Source organism: Heptranchias perlo, chromosome 30, assembly GCF_035084215.1.
Source record: "Heptranchias perlo isolate sHepPer1 chromosome 30, sHepPer1.hap1, whole genome shotgun sequence".
Classification (NCBI taxonomy): Eukaryota; Metazoa; Chordata; class Chondrichthyes; order Hexanchiformes; family Hexanchidae; genus Heptranchias; species Heptranchias perlo.
In genome coordinates, this window is record NC_090354.1 from 29170385 (window position 1) to 29193496 (window position 23112).

Consider the following 23112-nt stretch of genomic DNA (forward strand, 5'->3'; position numbering starts at 1 on the left):
CAGATCCTGTAAGATTCATGTTTAATTTTATTGGCAGGTTGTCTTCAGGCATTAACAAGGTGAATGCTACCAACATGAAACATCTTCAGATTTCACTTCCTTTGGAGTCAGCCGCATTTATGAGAATTTTATGAACTGAAACAAATTTTTTTCAATTTCAAAATAAATAGTTTCCTTTTGCTCTTATAAAAGCAATAATTTCCTCTTTGGTAACCTCAGCATGGAACTTGCTGGATATTTTTAAGACTGTTTAATTGTTTTTTAAATACTGCTTAAATAATATCCCATAACCTAGCGTGACAAGTGTTATATTGTCCAGAAGTAGCATGATTTATAAATGGGCAAAAGAAAAGTAGTGGGAATTGGAACTGAACTAGAGAGTCAGGTTTCAGAAAGTAATAGGAGCCTGGACACTGATCTGGAGGGAGTGAGCAACAGAAGTTGGAGAGTGCAATGAAATGGTACAATTTTAAAGGGGGTGAAGGAACAGAGAGACCTGGGGGTGTACGAACACAAGTCTTTAAAGGTGGCAGGACAAGTTGAGAAAGCTGTTAAAAAGGCATTGGGATCTGTGGCTTTATAAATAGAGGCATAGAATACAAAAGCAAGGAAGTTATGCTAAACCTTTTTTAAAAAAAAACATTGGTTCGGCCTTGGCTGGAATATTGTGTTCAATTCTGGGCACCACACTTTAGGAGAGATATCAAGGCCTTAGAGAGGGTGCAGAAGAGATTTACTAGAATGGTACCAGAGGTGAAAGACTTCAGTTACGTGGAGAGACTGGAGAAACTTTGGTTGTTCTCCTTAAAGCAGAGAAGGTTATGGGGAGATTTGATAAAGTTGTTCAAAATCATGAAGCGTTTTGATAGAGTAAATCAGGAGAAACTGTTTCCAGTGGCAGACGGGTCGGTAACCAGAGGATACAGATTTAAGTTAATTGGCAAAATAACACACGAGTTGTTATGATCTGGAATGCACTGCCTGAAAGGGCGGTGGAAGCAGATTCAACAAAAACTTTCAAAAGGGAATTGGATAAATACTTGAAGGTGGAAAAGCTGCAGGTCTATGGAGAAAGAGCAATGGAGTGGGACTAATTGGATAGCTCTTTCAAAGAGCTGGCACAGGCACAATGGCTTGAATGGCCGCCTTCTGTGCTGTATTATTTTATGATTCTATGATGAAGCCTGTGGTAAAGTCAGAGAGAGAGCAATGAAAGCCAGTATGAAATCTAGGGAGGGAGAGAGCAATAAGAGCGAGGACTAACGTCAGAGAGAGAAATGAGAGCTATACTAATGTCGGAGAGAGAGCAATGACACATAGTACTAACTTGTTAGCCTGGGCTTAGTGTTAGCACCCTCTGAGTCAGAAGGTCATGGGTTCAAGTCTCATTCCAAAGACTTAGTATCAAAGTAGGTACAGCACAGGAGGAGGCCATTCGGCCCATCGTGCCTGTGCCGACTGTTTGAAAGAGCTATCCAATTAGTCCCATTCCCCTGCTTTTTCCCCATAGCCCTACAAATTTTTTCCCTTCAAGTATTTATCTAATTAACTTTTGAAAGTTACTATTGAATCTGCTTCTACCACCCTATCAGACAGTACATTCCAGATCATTATAACTCGCTGCGTAAAAAAATGTTTCCTCAAGTCGCCTCTGGCTATTTTGCTGATCACCTTAAATCTGCATCCTCTGGTTACTGACCCTTCTGCTACTGGAAACAGTTTCTCCTTATTTACTCTATCAAAATCTTTCATAATTTTGAACACCTCTATCAAATCTCCCTATAACCTTCTCTGTCCTAAGGAGAACAACACCAGCTTCTTCAGTCTATCCATATAACTGAAGTCCCTCATCCTTGGTACCATTCTAGTAAATCTCTAAGACCTTGATATCCTTCCTAAAGTGTGGTGTCCAGAATTGAACACAATACTCCAGTTGAGGCCTAACCAGTGTTTTATAAAAGTTTAGCATAACTTCCTTGCTTTTGTACTCTATGCCTCTATTAATAAAGCACAGGATCCCATATGCTTTTTTTAAACAGCATTCTCAACTTATCCTGCCACCTTCAAAAATTTGTGTATGTGCACCCCCAGGTGTCTCTGTTCCTGAACCCCCTTTAAAATTGTACCATTTAGTTTATATTGCCTCTCCTCATTCTTCCTACCCAAATATATGACTTCACACTTCTCTGCGATAAATTTCATCTGCCATGTGTCTGTCCATTTCATCAGCCCGTCTATGTCCTCCTGAAGTCTGTTGCTATCCTCCACATTGTTTACTACATTTCTGAGTTTCGTGTCATTTGCAAACTTTGAAGTTATACCCTCTATACCCAAGTCATTAATATATATCAAAAAGAGCAGTGTCCCTTATATAGATTCCTGTATAATTCCCTCCGGTCTGAAAAACAACCATTCACCACTACTCTCTGCTTTCTGTCCCTTAGCCAATTTTGTATCCATGCTGCCACTGTCCCTTTAATCCCCTGGGCTTTAATTTTGCTAACAAGTCTTATTATGTGGTACTTTATCAAATGCGTTTTGAAAGTCCATGTACACAACATCAATTGCACTACCCTCATCCACTCTCTCTGTTACTTCATCAAAGAACTTAATCAAGTTAATCAAACACAATTTTCCTTTGACAAATCCGTGCTGACTTTCATTTATTAGTCCATACTTTTCCAAGTGCCAATTAATTTTGTCCCAGGATTATTGTCTCTAAAAGTTTCCACACCACCGACGTTAGGTTGACTAGCCTGTAATTGCCGGGTTTATCCCTCTCAGTAATCTAGGATGCATCCCATCTGGACCGAGTGGCTTTTCTACTTTGAGAATTGCCAATCTTTTAAGTACCTCCTCTTTATTTTTATCCTATCCAATATCACTACTACCTCCTCCTTTACTGCTACAATGGCAGCATCCTCTTCTCTAGCGAAGACAGATGCAAAATATTCATTTAGTACCTCAACCATGCCCTCTGTCTCCACAAGAAGGTCTTTTTTTGTCCCTAATGGGTCCCACCCTTCCTTCGACTGCCCTTTTACTATTTATATGTTTAGTAAAGACTTTTGAGTTACCTTTTTAGTTGCTAATTTATTCTCATACTCTCTCTTTGCCCTTCTTATTCCCTTTTTTAGATCGCCTCTGTACTTTCTGTATTCAGCCTGGTTCTCTACTGTATTATGAACCTTACATTTTGTCATAAGCCTCCTTTCTCTGTTTCATTTTAATCTCTATATCTTTAGTCATCCAGGGTGCTCTAGCTTTGGATGCCCTTCCTTTCCATCTCGTGGGAATGTGTCTGCTCTGTACCCAAACGAACTCCCCCTTGAAGGCACCCCATTGTTCAGTTACTGTTTTGCCTGCCAATTTTTGATTCCAATCCACCTGGACAGGATCCCATTTTAACTCACTGAAATTAGCCCTCCTCCGGTTAAGTATTTTCACATTTGATTGTTCTTTGTCCTTTTCTGTAACTATTCTAAACCTAATCATATTATGATCACTGTCACCCAAATGCTCCCCCACTGAAACATGCTCCACCTGTCCCATTTCATTACCCAGAACTTGATCCAGCACTGCTTCCTTCCTGGTTGGGCTGGAAACACACTGTTCCAGAAAATTCTCTTGAACACATTTCAGGAATTCCTCCCCCTCTTTGCCCTTTACATTGTTACTGTCCCAGTCTATATTGGGATAATTGAAGTCTCACATTTTCACTGCTCTATAGTTCTTGCATCTTTCTGTAATTTGCCTGCAAATTTGCTCCCCTATCTCCTTCCCACTATTTGGTGGCCTGTAGTATACTCCCAGTAGTGTAATAGCTCCTCTATTGTTCCTTAATTCTAACCAAATAGAATCTGTCTTTGAGCCCTCAACTACATCATCCCTGTCCAGTGCTATAAAAATGTCTTCGATCAATACTGTCACTCCTCCCTGCCCCTCCCTCCCCCCCCCCCCCCCCGGCTTTCTTTCCTTCCCTATCTTTCCAGAATACTTTGTAGCCAGGAATATTAAGTACCCGATCCTCCCCTTCTTTGAGCCAGATCTCTGTTATTGCCACTATATCATAGTCCCATATGACAACTTGAGCCTGCAGCTCACCAACCTTATTTTGCACCCTTCGTGCGTTTACGCAAATACACTCTAAACTCATATCTTAGACTGCCTCGCATTTGCCCCTATCTGATCCCTCCTGTTTCTGAATTATTCTTTACTCTAGTGCTACTTGCCCTCCCAGTCCTCTGCGCCTTGTTTCCCCTCTCTGATGTTTCATCCTGGTGCCCATCCCTGTGCCAAATTAGTTTAAACCGTCCCCCACAGCACTAGTTAATCTCTCCACGAGAATATTGGTCCCAGCTCTGTTGAGGTGTAACCCATCCATCTTGAACAGATCCCTCCTGCCCCAGAACTGATCCCAATTGCCCCAGGAATCTGAAGCCCTCCCTCCTGCACCATTTCTCCAGCCACGCATTAACCTGCCTTATCTTGCTATTCCGATACTCAATAGCACGTGGCACTGGGAGTAATCCAGAGATTACTACCTTTGATGCCCTGCTTTTTAACTTCCTCCCTAGCTGCTGAAACACTGACTGCAGGACCTCGACCCTTTCCCTTCCTATGTCAATTGGGCACATAATGTAGATTGACACTTCACTGCAGTACTGAGGAATGCTGCACAATCAGAGGTGTTATCTTTTGGATAAGATGTTAAACAGGATAGAGGAGCGAAGGGATCTAGGGGTACAGATACACAAATCCTTAAAAGTAGCAACGCAAGTTAACAAGGCCATAAAAAAGGCAAATCAAGCACCAGGGAGGGTTCATTTCTAGAGTTATAGAATTGATAAGCAAAGAAGTTATGTTAAATTTGTATAGAACCTTCGTTAGACCTCACTTGGAGTATTGTGTACAGTTCTGGTCTTCATATTATAGAAAAGATATAGAGGCATTGGAGAGGATGCAAAAAAGATTCACAAGGATGATACCAGAACTGAGAGGATATCCTTATTAGGAAAGGCTGAACAGGCTGAGACTCTTTTCTCTAGAAAAGAGAAGGCTGAGGAGTGAGCTGATAGAGGTCTTTAAGATAATGATAGGGTTTGATAGGGTAGACGTAGAGAAAATATAAAATAGTCGCTAATAAATCCAATAGGGAATTCAAGAGAAACTTCTTTACCCAAAGAGTGGTAAGAATGTGGAACGTGCTACCACAAGGAGTAGTTGAGGCAAATAGCATAGATACATTTAAGGGGAAGCTAAATACGCACACGGGGGAGAAAGAAGGGTATCCTGATAGGGTTAGATGAAGTAGGGAGGGAGGAGACTCGTGTGGAGCATAAACGCCGGTATAGACCAGTTGGGCCAAATGCCTTGTTTCTGTGCTGTAGTTTCGATGTAACTCGATGAATAGAGAACAATGAGAGTAAGTACTAAAGTCAGGGAGTGGGAGAGAGCAATGATATCCAGAAAGTTTTTTCCCAATCTGGGGGAGCTGAGTTGGATGCTAGCTCTGATGAACTTACTATATTGATTTACATAATGCAGTGTACACATTTACAGAATCCAAGCTGCTTCATTACACAACAACAGCTGCTTACATTTATATAGCATCTTTAACTTTAAAATGTTGGAAGGCACAAATAGAAAGAAATTAAGAAACATTTGCTGTGCTAGGAATGGAGATATCAGACTGACAGCTTGGTCAAAAAGATGGGTTTTGAGAAGGTTTTTAAAGGTGAAGAGAGACGGAGAGGTGGAGGGGTTTATTTGGGAGAGAGTTCCAGAGATCAGGACTGACATAGCTGAAGGTCCTTTGGTGGGGAATGCACACAAGGGCAGAGTCAGCAGACCTAAGCATGTCATAGGGAGTATAGTGCGGAGGAGCTCGTAAATATAGGCAAGACCATGGAGGGATTTGAAGTTGAGGACAAGAATTTTACATTTAATGGGTTACAGAGCAGAGGGCGAGCTGGCATTCGGACATACTTTGATCTGGCTTTTGGGGAGTGTGATTTTATCTACTACTGTCCTTTGACAAATTGCTAGCCTTATGCATAATTGTGCAAAAGGATTAGTGTTATTGTCAGTTCTTTACTTGTAGAAGATCCATAATGTTCATGATGTTGACGGGAATTTTTAAAACACAAATGGAAATTTAGGAATCTAGGATTGTTGGTCATTTAGAAAGGACGGAGTTCATGACTTTTATGCATGACACAGTACTTTGCCGAACTTCTTTCCGGTTCTACTTTGGTGAAGTTGCTCAAGTGAGTACCCTACCCAAAATATCAGGTGCCAGAGATGTTCAGACCAAAGGTTCTATCATATGTGTTCCAAATCCACTTATGGTAAGTATCGGGGATACTTTCCTTTTAAGAAATCTGTGCACTAGGTTGTCGTGAGCTCCACTTTGTTATAACACAGACCATCAGTTCTTTTTCTCCCATTGCAAACAAAAGGCCTCACATCAAAGAAAATTCACTCTCTGCCTATCAGTTTTATTTTTGCTGGTTGGTAGTTTTAATGTATCTCGGCGTGTGGGGAGAAAACTTAGTCAAAAGTTTTACTCAGTTTTCCCTTTTTCTGGTTTTCGCTGTCTGAAATAAGTTTGCATGCCATTTGATTGCTGTCTTAAATTTGTCAAATGAATTACAATCTTATCAGCCTTTGAGTGAAAGTGTTCCACCTGATTTGCTTTCCTATTCCTAAATTTCTCATTTTTAATCTTGTCTACTAGTATTTGAACCCACTAAGATTTCAATAGTGAATATTTGAAATTTTGGTATTACTCTACACCTACTCAAACTGTGAAGTACATTTGATGTAGAGTTGGCTTGCAGATTGCTTCCTTCCAAAATTGGGCTGCTTTGAGAGAGTATTATGAACTAGAGTGAAGTGCCGATGCTTACAGGTGTGCCACTGCTGGTGTTAACAATTTGAGGTGTTACACAAAAAGCATGAAAGCACAGCAATTGAGTTATTGCCTTAAATCATATTTTTCTTTTAGTATATGCTGAATAAGCATCCACAGTAAATAGTTTGACTGGATAAACTTTGTCAATACCCTTTATAACTATAAAAATTGAACTTAAATCACTTCTAATCTATTTTCTGTACAAAACAAGTCTATGTTCTTAACCTCTCCTTTGGCAGAAAAACTTTAGGGAAGTCCATTATACAGTAAGAGCTTGCCATTTGGACATTACGTCCTTGTAAGGCCTGATCGATTAGGGAAATTATTAGTGATTGCTTCTTGGTCAACGTGCAGAAGGTTCATCTCACTGGCATTTATAAACCCACTCCTCACCCAACTCCTGAATATTCAGCTACCACTGCTTCCCCATTTTCTAACATCATTTATAGCACCGTTGTTTAAACACCATTCCCAACCCTTCAAAACTGCTATCATCGCCCCCCTCCCCCCCACCTCAAAATAAATCCTTCATCAATTCCATGTCTAGCCTTTCCAAGGCCCATCAGTACATTGCTGCCACCCCAGCTTGGTGTTCACCTCTCCTAAAGTTCTCTGTTCAGATCCCTACAACCTGACTGCTGTGCTGCCCACAGCACCAAGAAAAGACCAACCTCATCCAGAGGATATATCACAGTCAGCAAGGATCACCCACCAACCCAGGCTCCACATTTTTAAATTGGCAGTGTGCCAGGTGGTTGTCTTTTTCCTGCTTGTATAATCATTTTTCCTTAATGTATGTGGAGGCAGAACTTCTTTGAAAGAAAATGAGACCCTACCTGTATAGTGAGGAATGTACTGTTGCCTCCAATCTATGTTAGGAATGTGAACATTCATGATTTTAAAATTAGTTCTGTTTTTCTGCCTAGGAGCGGTCATACATTACTGGCGTTTTGGTTCTCTCGTCAAGAAGGCAAACTGAATCGGCAACAGACCATTGAGCTGGGACACCACATCCTTAAAGCTCACATATTCAAGGTATCTGACTATGTATGAAAACAGATTTGAGGATGTTATGTCACATCATCATTATGTGTACATAACTGGATGACAGAGCTATATAATCTGAGTGACCAGAGGATCACTCAAGTCGGCATGATACAGATGATATTAGTAACTCATTGGAATGGTTGCACCACTCTGTGGGGTGTGCACTGGTGCCCCAGCATGATACACACCTACATTAAAGGTTACATTCTCATTTTCCCTCCCTTCCTGTGTGACGGTATCTGCCCCTCCACCAGTGCTTTCCTAATAGTGTAATAAGGTCAGGAATGCACCGTGTGAAAAGAGACTGCAAACCCAGCTCCTGTCATTCCATAGAAGAATGCATCAGAGCACCAGCACAGGCAGCCACAATCAATCAATAACTCATCACTGGAAAGATTTCTCTTTAGTGCATACAAATTAAAAACCCAAACCCAGCTACACCTATTTTATTAATTCTTGCTTGTTTTAAGCTATTTAACTAGCATATTCAGTTGGGGATTTGTATGTCCATAACATTAAATTAGCATTTGCATCTTCTTAACTTCCATCCTGGAAGTTTCCTTGCTAGGATGCTTCCCAACCAGCAGTCAGAAGGGGAGGGAAGCTGCTGTATTATTCCCTCTGGAGTTTCTCACTGCTGACTTCTGTATCTGATGGCTGCAGAGACCCAAAATGGCAGCAGAAGGAAGCAAAGTCAGTTATGTTTTTATATATTCTCAAAGGACAAAGTTTTTAAAAATGTTTTTTTTAAACTTGTCCAAATTTAGGGGGAGTACTTTCCATTGAAAACATTCCCCCCCCCCCCTCCATAGTTACTTTCTCCTTGACTCACCAAATAAATAATTCAAATTTTTTTCAGATTTGTTGAGCACACAAGCAGGGGAGAAACGTTCCAGAGCTGGAATTTGAAGCTTTCATGATTGTATAATCATCAACCACTCATCAAGCCCTCTAAGCACTTCCATCATGTAACTAAACTATATATTGTTATCAAACCCTACCTCTTTTTTGACCTGAGAGAAACATAGAAAAATATAAGCAGGAGTGGGCCATTCGGCCCTTCAAGCCTGCTCCACCATTCAATATGATCATGGCTGATCCTCTAACAGGCTGAGACTCTTTTCTCTAGAAAAGAGGAGGATGAAGGTGACCTAAAAAAGGTCTTTAAAATTATGATAGGGTAGACATAGAGAAGATGTTTCCACTTGTGGGGGACTCTAAAACTAGGGGCTATAAATATGAAGTTGTCACTAATAAATCCAATAAAGAATTCAAGAGAGACTTCTTTACCCAGAAAGTGGTTAGAATGGGGAACTTGCTACCACATGGAGTTGTTGAGGCGAATAGCATAGATGCCTTGTAGGGGAAGCTAAATAAGTACATGAGGGAGAAAGGAATAGATGGATATGCAAATGGAGTTAGATGAAGAAGGGTGGGAGGAGGCTCCTGTGGAGCATAAACACTGACACAGACTAGTTGGGCCAAATGGCTTGTTTCTGTGCTGTAAATTCTATGGTATTTGGGAACTGGTTCTTGTATGATATTGAGAGTTGCTTGAGAAAAAATACAGATTATGATATAGAGGATGGCTGTTGCTCTTTGTGATTAATGTCATGCAGCTGAGAGTGAATTGTCAACTTTATGTAACGTATGCTGTATAGTTTACACTGATACGTACACAAACCAGATAGAAGTGAATTAGCCTTTGTCTGGGGTTTATTATTTATGAACATTTAACAGTGTCATTTCTTGTTTCACCGTGGGAGGCAAACGTGTTCACTGCTTCTTCTCCTTGTTCTCTTTAAGGGTCTGAGCAAAAAAGTTGGGGTTTCCTCCTCAATACTGCAAGGGCTGTGGATATCATACAGCACAGAAGGACTGTCCACGGCATTAGCATCTTTACGCAATTTATACACTCCAAATATCAAGGTAAGGTAATAATTAAAAGCTAACGCTGGGTGTCGTATGATGTTTTGAGTCCTGGATTTGAGTCCAACCCAAGAAGTGGGATAGAGATCTCCAAAATCTTGTTGATAGCATTTTTCAAGAATCCCTAACCAGTTCCATCTGGTAAAGAATTTACAGCACAAAACTGCTCTCAGATTTAGCATTGATTTTGAAACTTGATTGATACAAAACTTGATGCAAAAACAAAAATCATGCAGCGTGCTGTAATTATCTCTCTGTGGTTAATTGTTGCTTTCAGCGCTTACTACAATTAAGTGAACAGTGGTGACTTAGTAATCTTACCACATATCTTGAATGCAAAGTCTGCTGTTTACACAAGTTTTACTTATGGTATGTGGCAAATAATATTTGTTCGGAACAGCAAAAAAGCCATTAGGCCCAAAAACCCTGTCCCTTTTTGATAGATCAGCCCCAAATGATTACCTTTTGATTATATCCCTCAATTTCTTCGCTCCCCAGAGCACATCTAAATGTAATTTATGACTCTTGGTACCTAAATACTTCACAGTAGAAATAATCTATCCAGCACCATATTTTGTAGAGTTTCAGTTCATGGCTATCCTCTGTATCCTGTAGGCTACTCACCCTGTAATCTTCTTGCAGTGTGGAAAGTTTCCATGTGTGGCTGCCCTCTGTTTTCTGTTCTTAAGCCAATTATCTGTCCAGCTCCATATTTCACCTTCTATCCTTACCTTAGCCATCAATGGCAAATTTGGAACCTTGCCAAAAGCTTTCCCAAAATCCAAACATATATCGATTGCATTTGCCCTGCCCATCAGGTCAGTAATGTTTTTGTGAACCTGCAGTAGATTAGTGAAACTTGAATCCACCATGACTGCTAACAAGTTAGACTTGTCCAAGCTCAACTGACAAAATGACTTAGCTTTGTTTTTTTTTAATTATCAAAATTTTGGTTCAACAAAGTACAAATTACCTTCTCACTGATGTATTTGGTTCTGAGTCTGACAGCAGATGACAAATTATTGCAAGTCATCAGCTTAATCATCATAGATATGAAGATCTTATACAGGCATTATCGATGAACATTTTAAAAAAAAAATCAATCTGCGATACAGAACATGCAAGAACACATACACCTTCCACCTTTTGTCTCTGTCCTTCTGTTGAGATTTTCTTGTGGATGGAAGAGCGATGTTTTATTTAAACATCAGTGCTCTGAATAGGGGAGCTAATTTGGATTCAGCCCCTCGAGCCTGTTCCGCCATTCTGTTAGTTCATGACTGATCCGATGAGTTACTGGAATAAGTGTGAGGCAGTGCAATTAAAATCAGCAGCAACACAACCATTAACAGGGCATGCTTCAACAATCCCCTCATGTCACCTTTATATGTTAATTCAGTTCCTTCACAATGTCATCTGGCTCAATAACTCCTCCAAGTCAGTTTCTCTAATATCAACACTCAAATGTTTCAACACATTTTAAAAGAATCAAAAGGAATTCAAATTAATTCATAATTCTTTGACAGTTCAAGTCCCCATCCTTTAGCAGCCAATTTGATTCAGTCAAAGGTTTTCCTGTAGTGTACAATGCCAATGTTGTCCTATTCGTGAAGAGATCAAGACACGATGAGTAGTGGTGATATTTCATAGTGGTGTGACACATTCCAGGTCAAAGAGTAACCCATCACTCACTCATATAAATTGAACAGTGAGTGCTGAACTGCTGGATTCAATGTACTGTTCATTGGTAGGGATGACTTACATAACTCACCCATGCTTTCCTTACTTGTGTAACATAAATCATTACAACCTCTGGGCTTACAGTACAATTACCAAGAGTCTTAAAGGTAAAACTCCAAAATGGTGAATATTTTAAAGGGTATTGTTGCTGTGCTGGGAAGTAACCTCCTTTTGAAATGTTGTGACTGCTTGAGAAGATTACAGTTTTCTAATTTTAAAAAAAATTCAGTGAAACTATGATTTAAACAAATCTTTTTGGTTAGACACAATCAGCAACCCAATGATATAATTGCGTACTCTTTATAGATACGTGGTAGAAGTATGTTGCAAGAATTGGAATGTAGCAGTGGTCCTTCAAGCTAGGACTTCAACAAATCTGTTTGTCTGGTTCTGAAACTTTGGGCGTATCTAACACGAAGCTTTGAAACTTTGGGGTGCCTTTGTGTTCAAAACCAGGAGTGTTATTGCAGTACTGTATGACATAACGGAATTGATTACCAGGTGTAAATTTGAGGGTGAGTGATGGTGCAGTAAGTAGTAGCCAGCATGGATTTACAAGCAGAGGATCCTTCCTGATCAACCCCCTTGACCGTATCAGAGGAAATGACATCACAACTGGAATGTGGAAAGCACCATAATGACATGTTCTTGGATGAAATTCGGGAATCAATATGAAGGGTGACAGGTTCAAACTAGTAAATGGTAAATTTAGGACTGATGTCAGGAGGCTCCTCTTCACACATGCAGTGATCAACATGAAATGACTTCTGGAAGCATTGAAGAAACAAATGGATGCCACGAGAAGGGGATTGGGTCTTTCTGGATGGATGAGCAGATTGGCTGAATGGCCTTCCTCATTTGAGTTTGTCTTGTGATCTTACAAATGAGAACTTAGCTGAGGAAGCACAAAGGGGGTCAGTAAGGAAGTTTCAAACCGGGCATATAGGCATCTAATCTTTGCTGAACAATGAAGATCTGAGACACCGCAGTGTTTTATCCTTCCCTTTTATAAGCTACAAGGCACTGAAAAATAAAGATACAATCTCCAACCATTTCAGAGCTTAACCTTTATTACTTTAAAGCCCACCCATATTTAGTGTAAATCTGATTTTCTGTAAATTTGCAATGCAAAATACATAAATGCAGTTCTGCTTAACAATAATTGAAATAATTAGTTTGCAAGGTGACAGAAGTAAAATGTTCAACCTTTATTTTTGTACAAAAATGCAGTTGCAGTTCATTTTACTTGACACATTAAAGAGAGGGCAAATCTGTGCAATCAAGCTTCTGAAATTGAAAGGTATTTCCAGATAAGATTTACTTTAGGCAAGACATCTAATACAGAATCAAGGACTAATCTGAATTGGAAGGGTGGGGGATTTGTACCCCAGGCCCAGAGGTAAAACCAGTCCAGACAGACAGAGATAATAGCATCATTGTACTTCATTAGCTGTAAAGCGCTTTGGGGCATCCTGAGGTCATGAAAGGCACTATAGAAATGCAAGTCTTTTTTCTTTCATCCTATCATTGCTGACTTTAAAACTTATAGCTGAAATGAGTTCGGACTGTCCTTGGCCAATTCCTAATGTGAGGCCACAACACAATGCTGCCCTTCAATTCACAACTAAAACAAAAAAAATGCTCCTTCTCCCTTCTCCCCTCACCCTATCCCAATGGTTCAGTGAGTGAAATGCACCACTTGGTGTGTTAGCTGTCAAAACCTGGAAAGCCCCAGCTTCGATCCTTGGGCCTGTGCTGAGATAGCCAGTCTCGGCTGGGACATAGTGAACATCTGCCGACACTCACTGCACAGGCTCCCGCATGGAAAATTACCATTTGAGTGAAGTGCCAGAGGGCCGCTGACCCCCAGTAAAAGTTACTGCTTCAAGGGGAGAACAGTGGTGGAGAAAGAAGTGAAAGATGAAATATAAAGTTAACTTACTCAGTGGAGTTGGCAAATTGACCAGAATATTTTAAACAAATAAAATAGTTCACATTTTTCATTTGCCAGACCATGAATGTTTATTTGAGCTTACCCAACATGAGTATAAAAATATTGAGAAGTTTGAACAAAATAGCTTCTAAATAGCACAATCCATAAGGCTCTATACTGTTACTTTATTATGATTGGAAAGTCTGATGACCTTATTTTTTCTTTATTTTAAAATCAGGCTTTTTGCATCCAAGTAGCATGAAATTCTGTTTCAAAATCATAGAAATTACAGCACAGAAGGAGACCATTTAGCCCATTGTGCCTGTGTAGGTGCTAGCTCTTCAGCTGGTTCTAATTACTCTAATACCATTTCTCTGCTCTTTTCTCATATTCTTTTATATTCTTTCTTTTCAACCATCCAGTTCCCTATTAAAAGTTAGTTTCATCATCAATAGCCACTTGTGGTAAAGCATTTAATGTTCTAATAACCCTATGTGTGAAGGAAATTCTTCAACCTTCAACTGGTGCGCTGATTTAAACAAATTATAAACATTATAACAAAGTTAAACATCAAATTATAAATAAATTATTTTTTTTTACAGATTGACGTCAACCAGGACTTTATTAACTTGATAAATTAAACTTTAAAACAGAATTTGTACAGGGTAAATGAAAGAAAAAAAATCATTTTGAATGGATGCATTTTCAGGAAGAAGGCCTGTCGGTGCTTAACTGTGCCGGGCAGCGCCAAATAACACAGGAGAAGCAAAATACATAAAACCAATACGAAGCTTACATTGTCCTCGCTGAAGTTTCAAAATACTGATAAGTAAAAATGACCTTATTTATGCTGATTTTGAAGGTCAAGATTTAAGCCTGTGAAGTTGTATTTCCATTGTTATAATTGAGATCCTATGAAGTTACGGGAACATTGTTCACTGGTTGAATTATACATTCGAATTAGCCCCTAATGCCTCCCAGTTGTATTGGTAATGTAATCCCTCCTGCGAGTTTCAAGCTTAAAGCTATCTTATCAATCAGGTAATTGTATTTTTGAATATTGTGGTATAATGGACAGAATTTTCACAGCATTCATTGTGCAGTTGAGGAAAATTCAGGCATTTTTATAAAGGGCTCTACAAAGACCATTGAATGACTAAGTGATTACTTTTTATTTTTTTTTGCTGCTGTCACTCAGCTCTGTTATCATAGCTGAGACTGATGACACCTCTGCTCAGACATTTTTCAAAACTGCAAATATTGAATAGCAATCGGACCAAAAGTGCTGACCAATCTCCTACACCAGACTCCCAGTCCAGATATACTGGGACCAATTGTCACTCCCCAAAACAGCCTTGACTGAGACTGGCTAAATTAGCACAGACAAGAGTTCAAACCTGGGACCTACTTGGTCTTGCTAGTTAAGTACCACCTCATGTGATCTTTTACACAGTACTAAAGTGATGAAAACAAGTTTTTTAAAATATTTTCTTCAAATACCAGCTTCTATGATCCCCGTGGCCACGGCTAAAGGGCTGGGAGGAAACTACAGTTTAGAGAATAAAGAATGCTACTGCAAGAAAGCTTTTTAAATGTATTATTCTGTGGTGATTTGGGGAATTTTTAAATAGCAACTTCAGTTTATTAAGCTGTTGTTTCCAGTGTTTCATGGTGACTCAATAATAGCGAAAACAAAATGGAGTAATCTAACTTTATCATATTTTATTAATGAAGCCAATTACATTTGCACACATGGCATCAAATAGCTGGCATGTACTGCACTTAACACGCTTCCTGTAACACAGCAAAGCCTTAATGACAGGATGTGTCAGCACATTACTTGACTGTAAGATGTCAAAGAGCCAAATTTTTTGTGAGTTTGCTGTCTCATCATTAACAACAACAACAACAAGGACATGCATTTATATAGCACCTTTAACATGGTATAATGACCCAAGGCGCTTCACTGGAGCGTTATCGGACAAAATTTGACACGAGCCACTTAAGGACATATTAGGACAGGTGACCATAAGCTTGGTCAAAGAGCTAGATTTTAAGGAGTGTCTTAAAGGAGGAGAATGAGGTGGAGAGGTGAAGAGGCTTAGGGTGGGAATTCCAGAGCTTAGGGCCTAGACAGCTGAAGGCACGACCGTCAATGGTGGGGCAAAGCAAGTGGGAGATGCACAAGAGGCCAGAGTTGGTTTTTCCATCAAATATGTAGTTTAAAAACTAATTTCCCAGCCAAGCGTTAAGTTAGCAACAATTCTAAAAAATGATTAACATCTTTTAGCTTTTTCTGCTTTTTGAGTTACTAAAATGCATTTTGTTTGAACAGTGGATGTTGCTCTATATCATCAGGAAACTAGCTGGGAAGGGATACAGAACCCGGGATACAGAACCCATCAGTGTAATGGAACTAAACTAACATGAATAAAGATAGTTAACTTGGGGTGCTTCAGCAAATACCATTGCAACAATGTAAATTTAATTCAGCTTCTCCAAGCTAATTCCTTTGACAGTATCAGCAGCACTCACTGTTGTTCCTGCACTTTGGAAGAAAAATTCCAAATAAAATGATGGGCATCAAGGTGGGCACAGCATGTTGGTGCTCTGCATACTCTGCCACAGACTTGTAGGACTCGCCTACCGTTGCACATGCAGGGAGTTCCTGCATTGAACAAAGACTAAGCACTTACCTACAGGAAATCAAAGCTCTCAATTATTCTCCAGCATTTGCTGTTAGCCAGCTCGGAGCAGTACTGTTGGCTGGCTCAAAGCAGTACTGGCAAATCCTTGGGAGGAGAAAAATTGTACCTCAAAAATACTACTGAAGGTGAAACTCATTCTTCAGTTTGAAATACTTTTTGTGGAACCTCCAATGGATCCCTAGGTAAGTGCACCATTTGTTTTGGAAAAATAAGGTTAGATAAAGCTGGAGGGAACATTGTTTCTATAAACACATTCTTACACTGTGAATGACTTGTGCTATATTTTTGCTGATGGTGACTGAGGATTGGTGGCAGGTGGAGTTTAGGAATTGATTATCATTTCCAAAATTGAATAGACAATATTTAATTTCTATCTATATGTAGAGCATAAATACAGAGGAGTTTCAGAAAGATGAAAGTTTAATCTTTCACTGACTGTCAGTATCAGTCTGAGGCCTCCTTTTCCAATCGTGTTCGACATAAACCAGATTACTAGTTCTGGTGGTTTGGAACTTTGACTTATGCAAAATATAAGCCTGTTTTCAATGTCTTGCTGGCTGTGATCTTTTCATCACATCTATGGAATAAATATAATTATTTTATAACATATTCTTCTGTTTAGGAACATAAGTATTTGATTTTAATGCAAGCTATGAATATGATTGCCGCTGAAACGGAAAGAATCCTTGAGTTTCAGCTGCAGCATATTATAAAACCACCCCCAGGATGAACAAGCAGACAAACATTTTAATCAGTCTTCAGTGACTGGACCTCCATGGGTAGTTATTCAGCAGGGTACTTGTTACTCAAATAGTCACTCAAATCTGCCTGGATCAGCGGTGATGGGATTCTTCAATTCTCAACTGAGATGAATGGGTGAAGCATTTCACTGGTGAGGGAGGGGGTAGATGGGAGAGAACTGGTGATTTGGCACCCCAAGGCACCATTAACAGTGGACTGTGCTACCTTCTTTGCTGTACGCAGGTGATCCTCTGAGAGGGAGAGACATGGGAAGAATCTGGCAATAAAATAATGTAAAAAAATAATGGGGGATGTGAAATAATTTTGACTGTGCTATGGGCACATCTCATAAAGCTACTAGAACCTTAACATGTGGCAATTGCGCAACCAAATAAGTGAAATAGACATTTTAACCTTAACAGCTAATCCTGAGGAAACTAAATTTTTTATTGGTTATATCATCCTTGTATAAATGAATAGACCAGGAATGTCCAAGCTATTTTGCCTTCATGGGTCACTTAGATGTTTCCCAGGAAACTTTGTGACCTGCACATAAAGTTTAAATCCATGTTGCTATTAATATGTAGCTATCTCAAGCCACTGTTCCCAACAGACCAAGAATCCTGATTTGGGACTTAACCACCAATTATATGCAACATAATTTTTAAAATGTTGAAGGGGCACGGCCCCATGATTTCCCTCATTTTGATGGTCTGTTCATTTGTTTGTGGGGAATCAACTACATTTGGAAAAATAAGACCCCACCGATGAAAGGTGGTTTAACATTGAAAAGTGTTCATATTTGGTTCTCTACATTGTTTTAATTCTATTCAGAATTATGTTATTCAGCAATACAACAAGTGTGCAGAAATTGTAATGAAATTGTTAATGCTATGGTGGAGAGTGTCCTTTTTCACTATAAATGTGAACTTATTGAAGACATATTTCTACAGAGTGAGGAAAACAAATAGAGTAACCACATTAGCTGCAAATTTATTGCAGTTATTGGGGGGAGAGGGTTGACCAAATGAAATCTTGCTGATGACTTATCCAATTTTAATACACATGAACTAAACCAACCACATCTTGTCAGCCCACAAATTCATTGTACAGCAACTGCAGACATGCTGCTGGCCTACTCTGATGATCTAGCATGTGATTTATTATTTTATGCTATCATGCTAACACTGAGAATGTTGTTAATAACCAGGTGAGTCGTTTACTGATTTTGGGCGGTGCCAATGTGAATTACCGGACAGAGGTGTTGAACAACGCCCCAATACTGTGCGTCCAGGCCCATCTTGGTTACTCAGACATGGTTGCACTCCTGCTAGAGTTTGGAGCCAACGTGGATGCCTGCTCAGAGAGTGGATTGACTCCCTTGGGATATGCAGCAGCTTCTGGTCACCTCACTGTTGTCCATCTTTTGTCCAAGAGACGTGCAAAGGTAAGTCTTGAAAATTTATTGAATGTCAAACATCGATTTGTTGTAGCAAACTATGCTTAAAATCTCCTTAATGAACCTTTTAGTTGCTCTATTCCTTTGTTATTCAGATATTTATTTTTCTATGGTCCTTATTGAGGTTCAAATAGAGATTTCCTGAGGTTTACAAGAACCTGCACAGTTCTTCATTTTGGACCTAACCATCAGTACTTTATACCCTGTGGACATTTCCAAGGTCATGATCAATGCTGATTCTTGGCCAACTACTGTGCTAGAGTACTTTGGGAAACCCCTCCTTCCCTAGCAACTCCCATTTACCTCTGGCCAAAGATGTCCCGACTGAGACTGGTGAAACTTGCTTTCTGAAGGAATAACAAATCTTCAGTTAAATCTTCCTAATGCATTACTTTGACAACAGTGGTTCTGAGATTCATGTTTGAGCTGACTGATTTCTCGTCTCCAAAGGTGGACCACTTGGATAAGAACGGGCAGTGTGCTCTGGTCCATGCGGCACTGCGGGGCCACTTGGAAGTGGTTAAATTCCTGATCCAGGCTGATTGGACACTTGCAGGGCAACAGCAAGGAGTGTTTAAGAAGAGCCAGGCAGTTCAGCAGGCACTTATTGCTGCAGCAAGCATGGGATATACTGAGGTGTGTAATGTGTTGTGTGGATTTTTTAATTGTTTTACAAAATAAGATGGCATAGCAAGTATGTGCTCTGGTGTATTTTGTCAGAGTGATGTGTACGTTTTAAATTTATTATTACCCACACGGTGGGGAGGTGCCAGCTGCTTTTCCCACAGAGAGGGCAAGACACCACAATCAGCTTTCTGACCAATATTTGTAGAGCTTCAGAACTAGGTGAGATGTGAAAAAGTTCAAAAACGATTCGGTAGTTGATTTTCGAAATTACAGCTTTGGTCACATATGCATCATCTCAGTGACGATCATGGTACTGGAGAGGTTGACCATTTGAAACTGTGGTCTCATTTGTTCTCCACAAAGGCATCTGTAAAACCACCATCAGCAGCAGGGGGTGGGGGGCAGTGATGTTCCACAGTTACCTTGGGAAAGGTGCATTTGAAATGCTTTACCCTGTGATACTTTGGCTAAAAGACTGATTGAGAGCACTTGAAACTCACTAAACCTGAACAGGTGAATTCAAGTATGCTACAGACAGTCCGAATACTTGGAACCACAATCTTCTGAAGTTGGTTAAAGCTAAGATAATAGGTGGTTTGCTGGCATGGAATGCTTCTTTTAAGTGACCTGATGGCATAACTCATTGATGTAAAGAAGTCTTGATGTAGAGTAGTATAGAATGTCTACTTGTTTGCTTGGCTGGAATTAGACAATGCAGGTTGTGACCCACAAAAATCAGGAAGAAATTACCTTTATTTTCGTTCTTGTGATATTCTTTTGCACTTTATTTCAGATTGTCTCATATCTACTGGATCTACCGGAGAAGGATGAGGAAGAAGTGGAACGAGCTCAGATTAACAGTTTTGATACTCTTTGGGGAGAAACAGGTATTTACAGGCCCAAATCACTGAGTAAATCACAGCTGTGTATAGGTGTTTATATACTGGTAGTAGAACTCCGTTGGTGATGGTGCTTCATGTACTAAAACTATAGCAATGTATAAATGCTGGTGGTGAATTTCCAGCTGCCTGACCTGTACCAGCATTGTTCCAGATGTAAAGCTTGTGCCAGCACTGTTTTTAGATGCAAAGGATCTGATCTATAATGGAGTGGTATTGTGTTGGGACACTGAGACTGTGGGTTCCAATATTCAAATTCCAGATTTGTCCCAGGTCTGTACTCTACATAAGACTGTTCTTATGTACTTTGAATGCTACTGGAAACAATTAATTGTGTTAACTTTTCCTAAGCATTCTCAGCTTGGACTTGCTGGCACTGGAAGTAAGTTTCAATTTGAGTACGGGTGACTAATTGTCATAAATCTATCACTCATTGATCAAATGGGTTTAAAGTCAACATCACAGAACAGATCAAACATCAATAATTCACGTGTACACAGTCTTCAAATCAGACTGCCTGCAGTTTGCTCCATTGTGTCCAATGATGCCTGGCTTTTTTTTATTACTGACTAACTTGATGCAACAGATCAAATTGGATAAATTATATTTTTATCTAGTCAGTTTACTGCTAGGCTTCCTAAGATTACAGTACCTGAAGTGCTGAGAGAACATCAAATTGCATTAGTTTAAAAAAAAGTGATCAATTGGTGCAAGATTTACTTTACTGGAGGACAGCCAGCAGTGCTGGACCTGAATTCAGTACTCGGCAGCAATATTAAATTAAATAAAAACCTGACATGGTCAGCGTTCAAAGCATGTCTGTAGCTCAGAGTTTTGTTTGGAATTTAAAAACTGCATGTATTCCTGTGAGAGGGAGCCTTTTCTGTCAGTTGAAAATATTAAACCATTACAGTGAGGAATTGAATTCAGAGTCCCATATTGATTTTAATCTAAAATGGAACTATTCCAAGGTTGCAATCGAATGTCTTGTCAGACTCCCTATTTTTTTTATAATGAACATTCATAGCAAAAGTCAAGTGGAAATTATTATAGGCTTCAGCAATTTGAAGCAGTCTCTGGCTGTTTGTGTACCCCAGTTGCTGCAGCATTGAGTGGATAGGGAACAGGTTCAAACCATCGGGTACAGATTCAAATCCGCAATTTTTCCTGCACTGAGTGCTGATTTTCACTGGACGTTAAAGGCTAGGGAGGAAAAGGAGCCCCGAATCTAAAGGAGACATTTTCTCAATACCATTTTGAGAACAGTGTCCTACCCAGTTCCTTTTTTGTGCATGTGTAACACAATGGGCCAAATTTAGCTGTAGCAGGTCATCGAACCGCATCTACTGTTAGTTAGGCCTGCCCTTGCAAGTTTAGGTTTTTAAATTTTTTGCGTGGCAAGTTGCTGAAAGTGTGAGCTGATAACGGCGCGGTGAGGGAAATGGCATCTGGGACTTGAGTGAACAGGGCAAGCGACGGGGTATCTCCTTAACAAATCAGGTAGAAAAATTGAGAAATGAACAGAGGAACGACAAAGAAGAAAGTGTAAATTAGAGTGGGTGAATTCAATGCCAAATCCGGTACAGAAAGAGCAATAAAGAGAGGGAAAGAAAGACTGGATTAAGAGAGGGAGAAAAGAGACAGAAAGGAAAAGTAAAATAAGATTTAAAATATTACATTTTTTAAAATCTCCAACAACAATTAAAACCTGAAGGAATGAGAGAGACTCCACAAGTAATCGTTAATTTTCAGTGCCAGAGAGGTTGTTTGACAGTAATTAACACTTATCACATCGTAAAGAGTACTTAGACTCGAATGGACAAGACTTAACTTTCTATGGTGAGTTTAGTTCATACCTACCATAGAAAATAGGAGCAGGAGTAGGCCATTCGGCCCTTCGAGCCTGCTCCGCCATTCAATATTATCATGGTTGATCCTCTATCTCAATACCATATTCCCGCTCTCTCCCATTCCCCTTGATGCCTTTTGTGTCTAGAAATCTATCTAGTTCCTTCTTAAATATATTAAGTGACTTGGCCTCCACAGCCTTCTGTGGTAGAGAATTCCACAGGCTCACCACCCTCTGAGTGAAGAAATTTCTCCTCATCTCAGTCCTAAATGTCCTACCCCATATCCTGAGACTGTGACCCCCTCGTTCTGGACCCCCCCAGCCAGGGGAAACATCCTCCCTGCATCCAATCTGCCTAGCCCTGTAAGAATTTTACATGTGTCAATGATATCCCCTCTCATTCTTCTAAACTCGAGTGAATACAGGCCTAGTCGACCCAATCTCTCCTCATACGACAGTCCTGCCATCCCAGGAATCAGTCTGGTGCACTCCGTTTATGGCAAGTATATCCTTTCTTAGGTAAGGAGACCAAAACTGCACACAATACTTCAGGTGTGGCCTCACCAAGGCCCTGTATAACTGCAGTAGTACATCCTTGCTCCTGAACTCAAATCTTCTTGCAAAGAAGGCCAACATACCATTTGCCTTCCTAACTGCTTGCTGCACCTGCATGTTTGCTTTCAGTGACTGGTGTACAAGAACACCCAAGTGCCTTTGTACATCAACATTTCCCAATCTATCACCATTTAAATAATGCTCTGCCTTTCTGTTTTTCCTTCTGAAGTGGATAACTTCACATTTATCCATATTATACTGCATCTGCCATGTATTTGCCCACTCACTCAACTTGTCTAAATCGCCTTGAAGCCTCTTTGCATCCTCCTCACATCTCACGATCCCACCTGGTTTTGTGTCGTCAGCAAACTTGGAAATATTTCATTTGGTTCCCTCATCCAAATCATTGATATATATTGTGAATAGCTGGGGCCCAAGCACTGATCCCTGCGGTACCCCACTGGTCACTGCCTGCCACCCGGAAAAAGACCCATTTATTCTTACTCTCTGTTTCCTGACTGTTAACCAATTTTCAGTTCATGCCAGTATATTACCACCAATCCCATGTGCATTAATTTTGCACATTAACCTCTTATGGGACTTTATCAAAGGCCTTCTGAAAATCCAAATAAACCACATCCACTGGTTCGTGCTTATCTATTCTACCAGTTACATCCTCAAAAAAACTCCAGTAGATTTGTCAAACATG

The 23112-nt window shown here is 39.9% G+C and overlaps 1 protein-coding gene across 2 annotated transcripts in view; it reads left to right on the forward strand.

Moving 5' to 3' along the window:
* The window catches only part of tanc2a (tetratricopeptide repeat, ankyrin repeat and coiled-coil containing 2a), an 826495-nt gene that overhangs the window by 754510 nt on the left and 48873 nt on the right, over window positions 1-23112 (forward strand). For both annotated transcript variants that reach the window (XM_067969114.1, XM_067969115.1), the window contains 5 exons: window positions 7843-7951; window positions 9770-9892; window positions 18225-18461; window positions 18924-19109; window positions 19894-19987. In XM_067969114.1, coding sequence (XP_067825215.1) covers window positions 7843-7951; window positions 9770-9892; window positions 18225-18461; window positions 18924-19109; window positions 19894-19987 — 749 coding nt within the window. The remainder of the gene's footprint in view (window positions 1-7842; window positions 7952-9769; window positions 9893-18224; window positions 18462-18923; window positions 19110-19893; window positions 19988-23112) is intronic.